The 12,342-nt window shown below is 29.1% G+C and overlaps 1 protein-coding gene across 7 annotated transcripts in view; it reads right to left on the bottom strand.

Moving 5' to 3' along the window:
• Nucleotides 1-12,342, bottom strand: part of LOC121129164 (dystrophin) — a 371,133-nt gene that overhangs the window by 88,616 nt on the left and 270,175 nt on the right. For all 7 annotated transcript variants that reach the window (XM_071893614.1, XM_071893615.1, XM_071893616.1 and 4 more), the window contains one exon: nucleotides 4,757-4,901. In XM_071893614.1, the coding sequence (XP_071749715.1) occupies nucleotides 4,757-4,901 (145 nt within the window). The remainder of the gene's footprint in view (nucleotides 1-4,756; nucleotides 4,902-12,342) is intronic.

Genomic DNA, 12,342 nt, shown 5'->3' with positions numbered 1-12,342 from the left:
TTAATGAACTAATTTTACTCCAGTGAACTAACCCATTCCAATATTTAAAAAAGAAATAATTGCATAATTTACTTCAAACAATGTGGTTGAATTCAGCTTCGGCGAGCCAAAAACCTATAGAACTTCACTTAACCAATACTAGTCTCAATTAGATGTCTTGAGAGATGGGTTCAGTACGTCAACCAAGCAGTTTTTATTGTGCCTAATATCAACACCCATGGATGTCTAAGATGGAAAAGAAGGACTAAAATAATATTTCGAGGAAGATCAACTTGTATTAAAGAAAATTGTCAACTTCAGTTAACCTGAGCTATTATCGTGTTCTATTAATAATTGACTTCATCACTAGTATAAATTTTTATTCTACAATTCTGTTTATACCATTAAAAGATTTCTTTTTCCACTATCAATTATAATTTAATTTCATTTTTGTTACGTAAAAATATAAGTATAAAAAATTATTTTTTTACATTAAAATGTAGTTTACTTGATTGTTAATTAAAGTCTATTTGGTCAATAATACATACAAATTAACTATCATAATTCAACATAATTTAAAAAAAGAAATTACGTTACAATATCGCTGATTAGTCCATTCAATGGAAAATTAGTTTTCAACATATTCTCTCCTCCCCTCCCCCCAACCTACCTCTTATTTTTTTTTTTTTTTTTGTAATGATTACTTTTCTTATGCTGGTTAGAAGAAACAAAAAAAAAAGCATTTTATCTCAAATTTATTGCATTGGACTTACAAACAAATGCCTGATATTTAATTTCGATTTAATTCATTATGTGCATATGAGTGATCACTATATTTGAAAGAAAATAGTACTTATGAAAGAGCCCATTGTAAGTATGAATTTAACATATCCTGGTTTTACAGAGTGGTACATTAAAATCTGAACCCTTTGAATTTCAAACTTCAACAAGATATAATTTATTTATTAATATTAGAGTTGTAACAAAATTAGTGCTATAAATAGAATTGTGTCTAACCTCATTTAATAATTAATGTAGTCACCCTTAGTGTCAATAGTGGCTTCCATATGGCGGTGGAATGCCTGGGACCCGATGTTGATGTAGTCATCTGTCATGACATACCAATGTGGGATGATAGTGGCTTTGAGGACCTCTGTGTTAGGATGATGGAATCTGCAGGCCTTCTTCTCGATATACACTCAAAATGTGTAGTCGAGGAGGTTGACATCAGGGCTTTAGGGTGGCCAAAAACATCCGAAATAATTTAAAAGATCTCAAAAGACTTATTTAAATAAGTCTTGTAACAGAGAAGATGAGATTCTTTGATTGCTTGTGTCGAAAGAGGCCTCTCTACTCTCACAAGCCTCTATCTGCCCACATTTCTATAGCTCTCTGGAAAGTTTGGTGTGAAACCCAAATATCATTTGCATGGACCCTCATTGAATTAAGAGGATAGGCCTGGAGTGTTTTATTTCACTCCTCCATGTCCAATTTTGCCTTTTTAACAGAACCCTTCTTCCACTCCAACGTTTCGGACTTGTTAACGGGGTAGATGGTGGTCCTAGATACACCCAATTGCTTGGAGTGTGCAAATGGGAATGAGTCAATCACGTTCAAGTGAAATTTACTCGACTGGTACTTAAACTAGGAAGCTCTAGTTTGTTTTTGTTTTGTAACAAATTTTCTATTCTTTAATATATCGAAATATGAATTAATTTCAATCATTCAATCTTCATTATTTATTCAATGTGTTATTGTTCAGATTTCAATGAACCACCAAGTAGATATAAAAAATATATTATATATCTTAGACGTGAGAAGTCAATTTAGTTGTTATAAATATGATAACATAAATCATCAAATAATGTATGACATCTGAAAGGTTGTATCAGTAATCTTGTTTCAATTTGATTTGAGCCATGCAAAATGCTTTTTTTTTTGTAACTTTTTCAATTTATATTATAATTATAATGTTCCTCTAATAGGGCAAATTGAGTTTCAACAATGAAGAATAAGTAATATTATTATATTACATTTAATCCATGTTATATACGAATTTTCTTTGAAGTCCATTTACATAATATATGTTCCTTTTTTATGTTGTCTTCTGAGCGACATCGTTCGGTAAGACAACTCTACACTAATGTTGTTAAGCACATTTGATATGTATTAAAAAGTGTTTGGGATGTCAGCTAGCACATAAATTGATGCCTTTAAAAAAATTCTTTATTATTGTTATTTTTAAATAGGACCATTTTCTTTTCAAAGTTTACCATTTAATTTATGATAATAACGTGTTAATATTACCTCCACAACGAAGTTGAACAAAGGTAATATTTTTGCTTCTGTTTGTTTGTTACTCACTCTTTACAGACCGTTTTATATCAAATTTGGTACGAAAATTATTTATGGTCACAGTAAAAGGCCATTAAATTTTGAGAAGTCAAGGTGAAGGTAACTCAAAGCGTAAAAAAATCATTATCGACCATAACTTTGTTGCATATTGAGACACGTAACTTAATTTGAATTTAAATAGAGGTTCAGCGCCATATTGAGTGCCCATTTTATGTACCAAACTGTGTTGCCAACTGTTAGCTATTGTTCTGCAAAGGGAATTTATTCAAGCTTGGCACATCTAAAATAAGTTTATTCAAAAAACTTCATTCAAATATTATGCTAAATCTTTAAAATGACCATAAGGAGTTTTGAAAAGAGTTATAGTAAAGTTAAGACTATTTTTGTAATTATTAATCACTCATATTTAAATTGAGACAAGCGTATTATTTAATTACACATTAGTGTTAACTCTAATATACCTAGCGAGGGTAGATACCCAAATTGTATTAATCCAGAAATTACAAATATTATGTTTACTTAAAACAATGTAAAGTCGGACCCATTTTTTGTAAAAATTGAGAAACACCATTATTTATAATGAAAAGATGGAGTTTTCTAACTTAATTCTGAAAAGTAAACATTTGAGTTACGACAATTTGGTTTTAACCTAGGATGGGCGATTTGGTCTATATATTTTTGCATAATAGACGTCTTTAATGCAAAAAAAAAAAAATATATATATATATTTGACATCCATAATGTTTTTATTTATTTTCAAAAGTACTTTTCAAAACTTTTACCGTTTGTTGTTTTGTTTTAAAAAAAATAGAGCAAAAGTTGTGCGAAACAAAAACTTTTTTCACTCGAAAATAAATGAATATTGATGAAGATAAATTCAATTCTAAAAACAAGGCTTTTCAATAGATGTCCCTCAATTAATCCGATTCCGTTATTTTATGTTGTATTACAACTTCTGTTATTAATTTAAATAGTTTTGTGCCAGCTGGCGTAGTAATCAAACTTGGTTAGGCTCGGTTTGAAACGTGAGTCTAATTGCAAGCCGATTTGCAAGTTTTTTTAGACGTCATAGGGAGTGCACAATAGTTATATTGAATATGAATCTTAAATTATGGAACTTATTTATACTTTTAATATCAATCAAGTTTACAAATATATCAAAATACAAAGCTTAAAGTGGTTTAAATACTTAATTTAAATCAAACATGGTTTTTACTTGAATTCAAGTTGACCTTTAATGACTTGATTCGACCAATGTTGAAACTGACACTAAATTTAAGCTCTCCGTATAAAAAGAGTTTGAGACTGAAATGAATTAAACATTATTTATTATTTTCTTTTTAAAAAAAAGTTCACTCCTATTTAAGAAGAATATAGAAAACCGATAAATATTTAGTCTTTTTCTGATAATAATTTTTGTCAATAAAATCTATAAATATTGCATAGGTAGAGGTGATGTCTTTTGATAATTATTGTAACTTTTTAATATAATTTTTCATCCTTAGGAAATTAATAATATACTGTCAAATCTGTATTCAACCAATATCAGTGATAGGTTAGATAACTAACGAAGTATTTTTTAATACACCATAATATTTATTAATAAATTAAGCTTTATCTGACGTCCAAAATACTTTACTTAAGCGTTCATGAAAGGAAAACTGATAAAGATATATTTTAGTGGAGGTCACCTCTTAAAACAGGTTTTCTATTTTATAAAATTTCTAAATTTAATTACTGGATATTATATATATATACAGGGTTGAACTTATTTAGTGAGTAGTGTTAGATTTTTTTTTTTAATTTTTCAAGAGTAAAATTTAACCAAGTGGTTTTGTGAGGACATTTATTATACAAAAAACATCTGAAAATAGTGCTCAAGACAACTTTTATTTACTATGTGAGCACTCAGCTCTAATAATTGCTTCAATACCAGGCCTATATCCCTTGCAGACCTTGACTATTTAGTCAAACTTGAGCTTGTTCCACTCCTTTATGTCATGATATGAAAAAAAAAAAAAATCTTCCTTCAGCTCTCATTCAAAAAATAACCCAGTTCTATGATCTACTTCTTATTGTTTTTCCACAGTGCTTGAAACTCTATTTTCAACCATTTTCTATGGCACACTGTATAAATTGTTCATATATTGAGTACATCATGATTTAGTCGACTAAAAATATAAACGTCTTATCAAAATTAATTATTGAGATTTAAATCAAAAATAAAGATGTTGCAATTTATATATATTTATATAAATAAAAAAGATTATTTTATTTTTAAATCCCTTTTTTTTTTGCTCAAAATTGATAAGTCTTTCATCTTTTTTAAAAAAAAAAAAAAAGACTTAATGTTCTCTCATGCAGCTTTTTTTTTCTTAATATTTTATCCCCGACTATGAAATACGATAGAAAGACATTTTACTTGTTGTGAACGTATGGAGGCCTCATCACCACTAATAGGTCCCATTGTAGACAGCTCAGACTCCTTTTTGGATGCCCATTCCACGAGGTCCCGTAGAGATAGGAAAAGAGAGTTCCAATTATCTGAATTTCCTTCCAAGCGATTCCTTTTGTTTTTGTGTTTAATATGTTATGAAAAATAAAGAAAGGGAACGAATTACTTATATAATTAATAAAATGTGCTCTCTAGGCTGTACTTTTTTACATATGTTTATTAAAGAAAGGCTTTTTGATAAGAAAAAAATATATATACATAAATTATCATAAACTTTGTCTTTTAAATAATTATCATATTCATTTTCCCTTTGGCAGTGTTATTTTTGTTTTAGATTCAAATATTTTTTTATTATATTCAAAACCTTCTTTCTCTTGATGGAAAACATTTCATTAAACAATAGTAGAAACTTTTTCTTTTGTTGGAATTTGAATATGTACATTTTTTAACATTTTATCTAACAAAGCTTTCGACTTTTTTAGATATACTATTAGTTATTATACAATATTTTTATTAGTTACGATTAAAAATCCTCCCAAGAAGGAGATAAATATATTTTAGTATACGGAAAAATTGTGGTTTTTTTTTGTAATTCATATTACAATATTTTAGAGAAAATTGCCCTTCTGCGAGAAATAATAAAAAATATAAAAATTAAGTAATTTAAAGCTAGTTTCGAAAGATTAAAAGATAAAAGATTTTTTTTTGAGCGTTGTTCAGTACCCCGGCGCCATAGTGGTCCTGACGGAATTAAAACCCTACGATTCTCAACTGATATTGAATCCAATACTTATAGCTCCACTATATTGCTTATAAATCGAGCCTTCCTAATTAGTAAGCCTCCCCAATCAATACAAAAGTGTTCTTTATTAAAAAAATGAAATTATTAGTAAAATTTTTGTTCTCAAAATTTTGAACTATCCCCCAAAAACCCCATAACAGAAATTATGTGGGCGGGGGATGTAAGTGCATGTCAACTGCTTATGAAGGTATTTTTGCATTTAGATTATGGAAACTGCCGGCCTTTTCTCGACCTAAACACCAAAAATGTCCAAAAATCGGTTCAAAATAACTCAAAAGAGTCTTGCAACAGAGGAGATGACTTTCTTTCATTGCTCGGGTCAAAAGTAGCCCTCGACCCTCACTAGATTCTTTCCACACACTTTTTGATAGCTCCCTCGATAGTCTTGTGTGAAACCCAGAGATATACTGCATCGGCCCCCATGGACTTGAGGGGATTGATCTGGGGATTTCCCTGAACTCCTACGAGTTCAGTTTGTCTTTTTGACAAAACCCTTCTTCCTTTCAAACGTTTCGGACTTGCTGACGACGTAAACAGTGGTTCTAGAGACACCCAACTCCTTAGAAATTTCTGTCAGGATTTTTCCCGCGTCTGTGTTTGCGCGAATAAAAAATTTGTCCATCACGTTCAAGTGTTTTCTCGACTTGTACGTGAGCTAGAGTTCTTACAATTTTTTTTTTTTTGTAAATAATTGTTTATGTTATAATGTATCGAAATAGTAATTTATTTCAATCTCTCAACTTTCATTACTAAGTTTTCATATTTCAAAGGACCACTCTGTATATATTAGTATTTGAAATGGTACAAATATATTGTTATTGTGATAACACTATTAGTAACTACTATGATTTATCATTTCTCAGAAAATTATCAGAAACGTCTTGAAAATGAGCAGGTCAAACGATACAAAATAAATACTATAACAATAAATTATTTTATTTTATATTTTAAGAAAAAAAAGCCCCGAGAATGTATTCACATCTTTAACGTTCGAGGGTAAAATGACCATTTAATATTCATTTGTTGGTACATTTGAATACAAGGAAAAGAAGGAATGAGCGATTATACAGGGGATCAATTATGGGGGGGGGGGGATTTTTGTACAAATGAATATAAGACAATAATCGATTTTATGTATGAGCGCATAAACCAAAACTGATCTCAGTTTTTCTCTGAATTATGAAATATCTGGGATTATATTCAATTGGGACTATTATCGTTTAGAGTCATTTTTTTCTAAGGAAATATTTTTATAATAGTTTATCTATTCATAGGCTAAAATCGATGTTTTTACTAATGCCTCATTTATAAAACGAATAAATAAAAACCAAAAGCCAGATGTGTTTGATAGTCTTTATTATCTTTCTATTTCTTTCCAATATCTAAGATCCTTACTAATGAAACTTATCTATCTACGAGTTATAAATAATATCTATATATATAAGTATAAAGTACATATACACAATTAATGACAGAGAGTTACACGCATGATTTTTCAGAGTTATAGGCCGTGATGAAAATTTGTGCATTTTTTAAGATGGCCTTTTTTTTAGAATTGGAAGTCGGAAGAATGAATTTTATTTTCCTATGCGGATATCATTATTATTCAATTTCTGAGTAGTGAACATCCTTTCCTAAATAGATTCAATTATATTCACAACCTGATTGAAAATTAGTGCATGCTCATAAAAGACGGAACATACATCTGAGGATTTGATGCAGAGCTGCAATTTGAGTTCCTTGTTGAACTCAGAGTAGAATTGGGGGTCGGTTCGGAGTAATTCTAATAAATTTGCTAGTTTATATCTTTTTCCCCTTCTTTCCTTATCACAGCTGATTCTAGTTGATCTAATGAAACGACATAAGAATAACTTTTCTGTCTTCTGAAATATTTTTGAAAATTCTACGGCTACCATGATGATTTTCTGTTTTTTTGTTCATGCCCCTTCTACACTTGATTTTCATCATTAGTATAACTATACGTGTAAGTCCTTGTTGGACTCAGAGTAGAATTAAGGAGTCATTTTTGAAAAATGTATTTACTAGATAATAAATATGATTTGTGTTGAATACCTTCCTTACCTCCTTATTGCTTCTCGTAGATAACATAATAAAACAAAATGTTAGCTAAACTACTCACCTTCTAAACATTTTTGTATTGTCAAGCTTACCATGTATTTTTAATACATAACAAAAGCTTATATTTTTTACAATTCTATTCATTTATATGCCATTTGTAAATTTCATTCTCTAAGAGTGACCGGGAATGAAATATTGAAATTATCAACTATACATACATTGATGCTAATATATATATATATATCATTTGTATCGATTAAAATAACTTTATAAATTGTTGATTAATATGTAAAATTAATGTTCTAATTAATTAAATATTGAAACAATTTATTTTTATAATAAATTATAATTATTTTTGTTAAATAACTGAGAGTGTTTGGACTTTATAGTGCGCCACACAATACTAATCAATTAATAATTTTAATTAAAATGGTAAAAAAATATACCAATAATAAATATTGACTATCTATTGCTTTATTGTGTGCGAAATTCTTCATATAAAATATTTATCGCATTTTAGGATGCAACTTGTACTAATTTGCTTATACTAGTAGTAAATTGTGTAAGTTAACTCCAAAACAAATTTCCACAAAAATTATGAAAGGAAATAAATATTGAATTATTTTTTTCGCATCATATCAAAAAAAAAAAATGTACAACTTAATACTTTATAGACATATTTTTGTAATTAATAGGCATTGTATTCAAATTTCTGGAATAAAGTGATAAACCCAAAAACATTTACTGGATTTTTGAAGTTTCATTTGATTTATGAGACATCATTTGTACCCCAAGGTGGTCTTCTTTTATATATAATTTATCATTTTTTAATTACTTAATAGATTTTTGTCTAGTTTAAGTATAAATCCGGGTATATCTTTGATAAAAATAAAGAATTATTAATTGTCGAAAAATACAAATATAATACCGTATTTTGAAAAAAATATGTCCAGATTGTTTTTTTGTTGAAGGGGCAAATATACTTTTATATGTAATTAAAATTAAAAAAATACAATTGCCGGTATACTTTATGATTTATAAAAAGTAGTTGAAGTGAAAAAAGTACTTGACCAATTTTCAAGAATGTGTTTATGCTGCATTGATTTTTACATTCATTTTTCAATTGATTTGTATAAAGTTTTTGGGTGTTTTTTTTTTTTTTTTGAATACTATATAATGGAAGTTTCTTGACAGTTAAACGTTTGAAAAAGTACATTCAACATATTTCCATCCTTTTCTTCAACCAAAAAAAAAAAAAAACTTAAAATATTGTTAAGTTCGAACATATGTATGTACAACAAAAAAACCTACAAAAATATAAATCAATCACTGACTTGAATAGTAGGTACACAAATATAAATAACTATTTCTTACGGGTGTATATACTTAAGTGGGCTTATGTATATACACACTAGATTCTTTTCCTATACCGAGTGGTCCATTAAAATCTAAACACTTTGGATTTTGAATATTCAAAAAAATATAATTTATTTTCTAACAATCGAATTTCAACAGAATTAATACCATAAATAAATAAGTGCATGTGCTCTCTTAATCATTAATGTAGCCGCCCTTCGAGTCATGATGGCATCCAGATGCCGGCGGATGACCTGTCACCCATTACAGATGTAATCCTCGTTCATGGCGTCCCAGTGCTGCCTCAAAGTTGCTTTTAGGAGTATCAGGGCAAAAGAGTCTTGCAACAGAGAAAATGGGCTTCTCTCATTGCTGATGTCTTTCCTACCTCAACGGTTTTTTCCATACATTTTTTTATTCTGGTGTGATACCCTGAGATCTGGGTCCACTTTTACCTTTTTGACAGATCCTTTGTTCCTCTCCAACGTTTCGAACTTGCTGACAACCTAGATGGTGGTCCTTGAGACGCCTAATTTCTTTGAATGCACAAATATAAATTCGTCGTTTACGTTCAAGTGTCATTGTCTCGGCTTGTACGTCAGCTAGAGAACTCATATTTGTTTTGCTTTGTAACTAATTGTTCATGCTTTAATGTATCAGAATATGAATTGATTTCATTCGCTCAAACTTCATTAATTATTGATTAAATAAGTATTGATATTTCAATGGACCACCTGGTATGTATTAGGGCTCATCATATCCTGGGAATTATTTTATTTAAATTTCGATATCCCGTTAGTAAATAATAAATATTGTCAAATTTAGATACTTTTTTGCATACTTTAATAAATAAAAAATAGACTGAAACTTGATCCTACCCATAGCTTTAAAGCAAAGTGGCAAAACAAAGACCAGATGGTAATTATTTGTACAAAGTGGTGATCGTAGTAACACCTTGTTTTCCTGTTGGGACTGTGTCATATTACTCCTTAACTAACCACGCAGTCTCCATTAAAAATATTATTATACTTATTACCGGAACAACAGAGAAAAACAGAAACAATGTAAAATCTCACTTTCTTTACTTCCTTAAAATTGAAAGGTAGTTTTAAATATTTAGCAAAATTATGCAAGAAAAAACCGTACACAACTAAAACAGGAGAGTCCGAAACTTCTTTTTTGCCCCTCAGTGTGTTGAAGGTTTTAGAAAAAAAAATGTAACAATTTTAATTTATATGTAAGAACTGAGTAAAACCACCTCCACTTTCCATGATTTTTTTAATGCTTTTTTTTATTATCACATTTGAGAGGATATGTAAGAAAATCCATCAAAAATTTAAAAAATGAAGGACATCTTAATATACATATGTAGACTAGTGATAGAACAGTTCATGGGCACTGATACAAAATACCCTGGTATACTCATATTATCTGAATAGATCCAGACACGAACCGGCTTTAGATACTTGCATCTTTACGGATATAAAAAACTTTTAGCATAATACTAGTTTTTTAGAAAATATTTTCTATATCGAACGTATCATCTCTATTTATTTTAATTAGTGCTTGGAGCGAGATCTACAAAAATAGTGGCATTATACACATCGTTGCCTTAAATGGATCACTTAATCTTTAATCCAAAAAAAGATATAGAAAAAAGTTCCAAAATCAATTGGTAATTATCTCATTCTTCCTCACTAAGGAATGATTTTAAATAATTGTAAAGAATTGTTAACACTTAAAATGAGCTGATTCTATTTCAACCAATCAACTTTCAGAACAGTAATTAGAGGAAATTAAGTAGAAAAAATCAACAGTTGTCAACACAACACACCTTGTAATTTTGTATTAGCGAGGTAACTCCGTGCTCCAGGTTATTCCAAACGGCGTTACCTTACGAACAAAAAAAAAAAAAAACTTTTGCTGTATTTGCATTTCAGCTGCTAATGTATTCATTTAAAAATAACAATGAAAAATAATCCATAGTATTCATAGAAAAAGAAGGAAGTTAACAATAATATTTTTTTAAAAATGGACACAAACACTCAGAAAACGTTAACAGTTATAATAAAAATTACATTCAAAAAAATGTGCGCAGCAATAACTTAATTGAAGGGCGATGATGCTTTCTAAAAAACTTTACAATATATTCTAAATTTTTAGATGATATTCCAAGTCAGAGGGTCCGGCTGAGCTACAAACCTTACAATGATTGTGGGACGAAATCCCTTCTTAACCAATCACACCTAGAGTGTCACCATTTAAAGGCAATAACCAAGTTTGTACATTAAAAGTATATTACTTTGAGATCCAACTCGTCCCAAGGACCGAATTATACATCTTAATAAGCCTTTACACAGTACATAAAAGGAAAGGTATCCTCCCAAAATCTGGAACTGTGTCGTAAATTTACGACAAGCCAAGATTCAGCATGTGGATCTTGGTATTCGTTTGATCCAGATTTCCGGGAGTTTTATTAATCTTTTGTATTATTTGTCCATCTTAATTGGTTCGTCTTGGTTTCTTCTTTTATTTCCTCTAATCAGTTTTATTAATATTGATTGGTTGAACTGGAACTAGTTTTTATTTACCTGGGAACAATAATCAACTATTCTTAAATAATAATTCTATAGTTTGAAGAATAGGCCAACTAACAACTGATTTACTGATTTAGAGACTTTTTTTCTGTTTCTTTTCGGAGGGGAAGTTACAAAATACAAGTAATTTTCTTTATAATCGCATTGTAACAATAATTCCAATAGTAATTAATAAAATGTTGTCTTAGAAATAACATTGGGGTTTTGATTGTATCTGAATCAGTAATCAGTTAAAATGTAAAAGTAATCTGAATCCTATTTTATTATGATTCAAACTCTAATTAAAATTCTTATAGAATTCGGAACAAGAATATTTCTAATATTGATTTCGAATCTGTAACCAAAAGTCCCTTACAAAAAAAAAATGAAGTTTTGTCTATTTTTTTTTATAAATAAAAAAGATACCCAAATAACACCTTCATATTCAACATAACACGCACAACATACATTGTACACACATATATAAAAAATAAAATGGTTACAAGAAAACAAAAACTACCAAGAGTGATTTACAGGGGAAAAAAATGTGTTGTATAGAGTTTAGAAGACGAAGAAGAGCTAAGGGGGAGATTTTAATTTATTTATACATTTTTTTTTTTTTCGTTATTTCTTCTCCTTTGCTCTCTCCATGATGCCTAATAAATTAAATTAAATGTTTTATTTTATAAACATATTATATGTATGTCGAAAATACATACATATAACTATCATTAATCTTG

The sequence above is a fragment of the Lepeophtheirus salmonis genome, chromosome 14 (genome assembly GCF_016086655.4).
Source record: "Lepeophtheirus salmonis chromosome 14, UVic_Lsal_1.4, whole genome shotgun sequence".
Lineage (NCBI taxonomy): Eukaryota > Metazoa > Arthropoda > Copepoda > Siphonostomatoida > Caligidae > Lepeophtheirus > Lepeophtheirus salmonis.
This window is presented reverse-complemented; position numbering and strand designations above follow the sequence as displayed.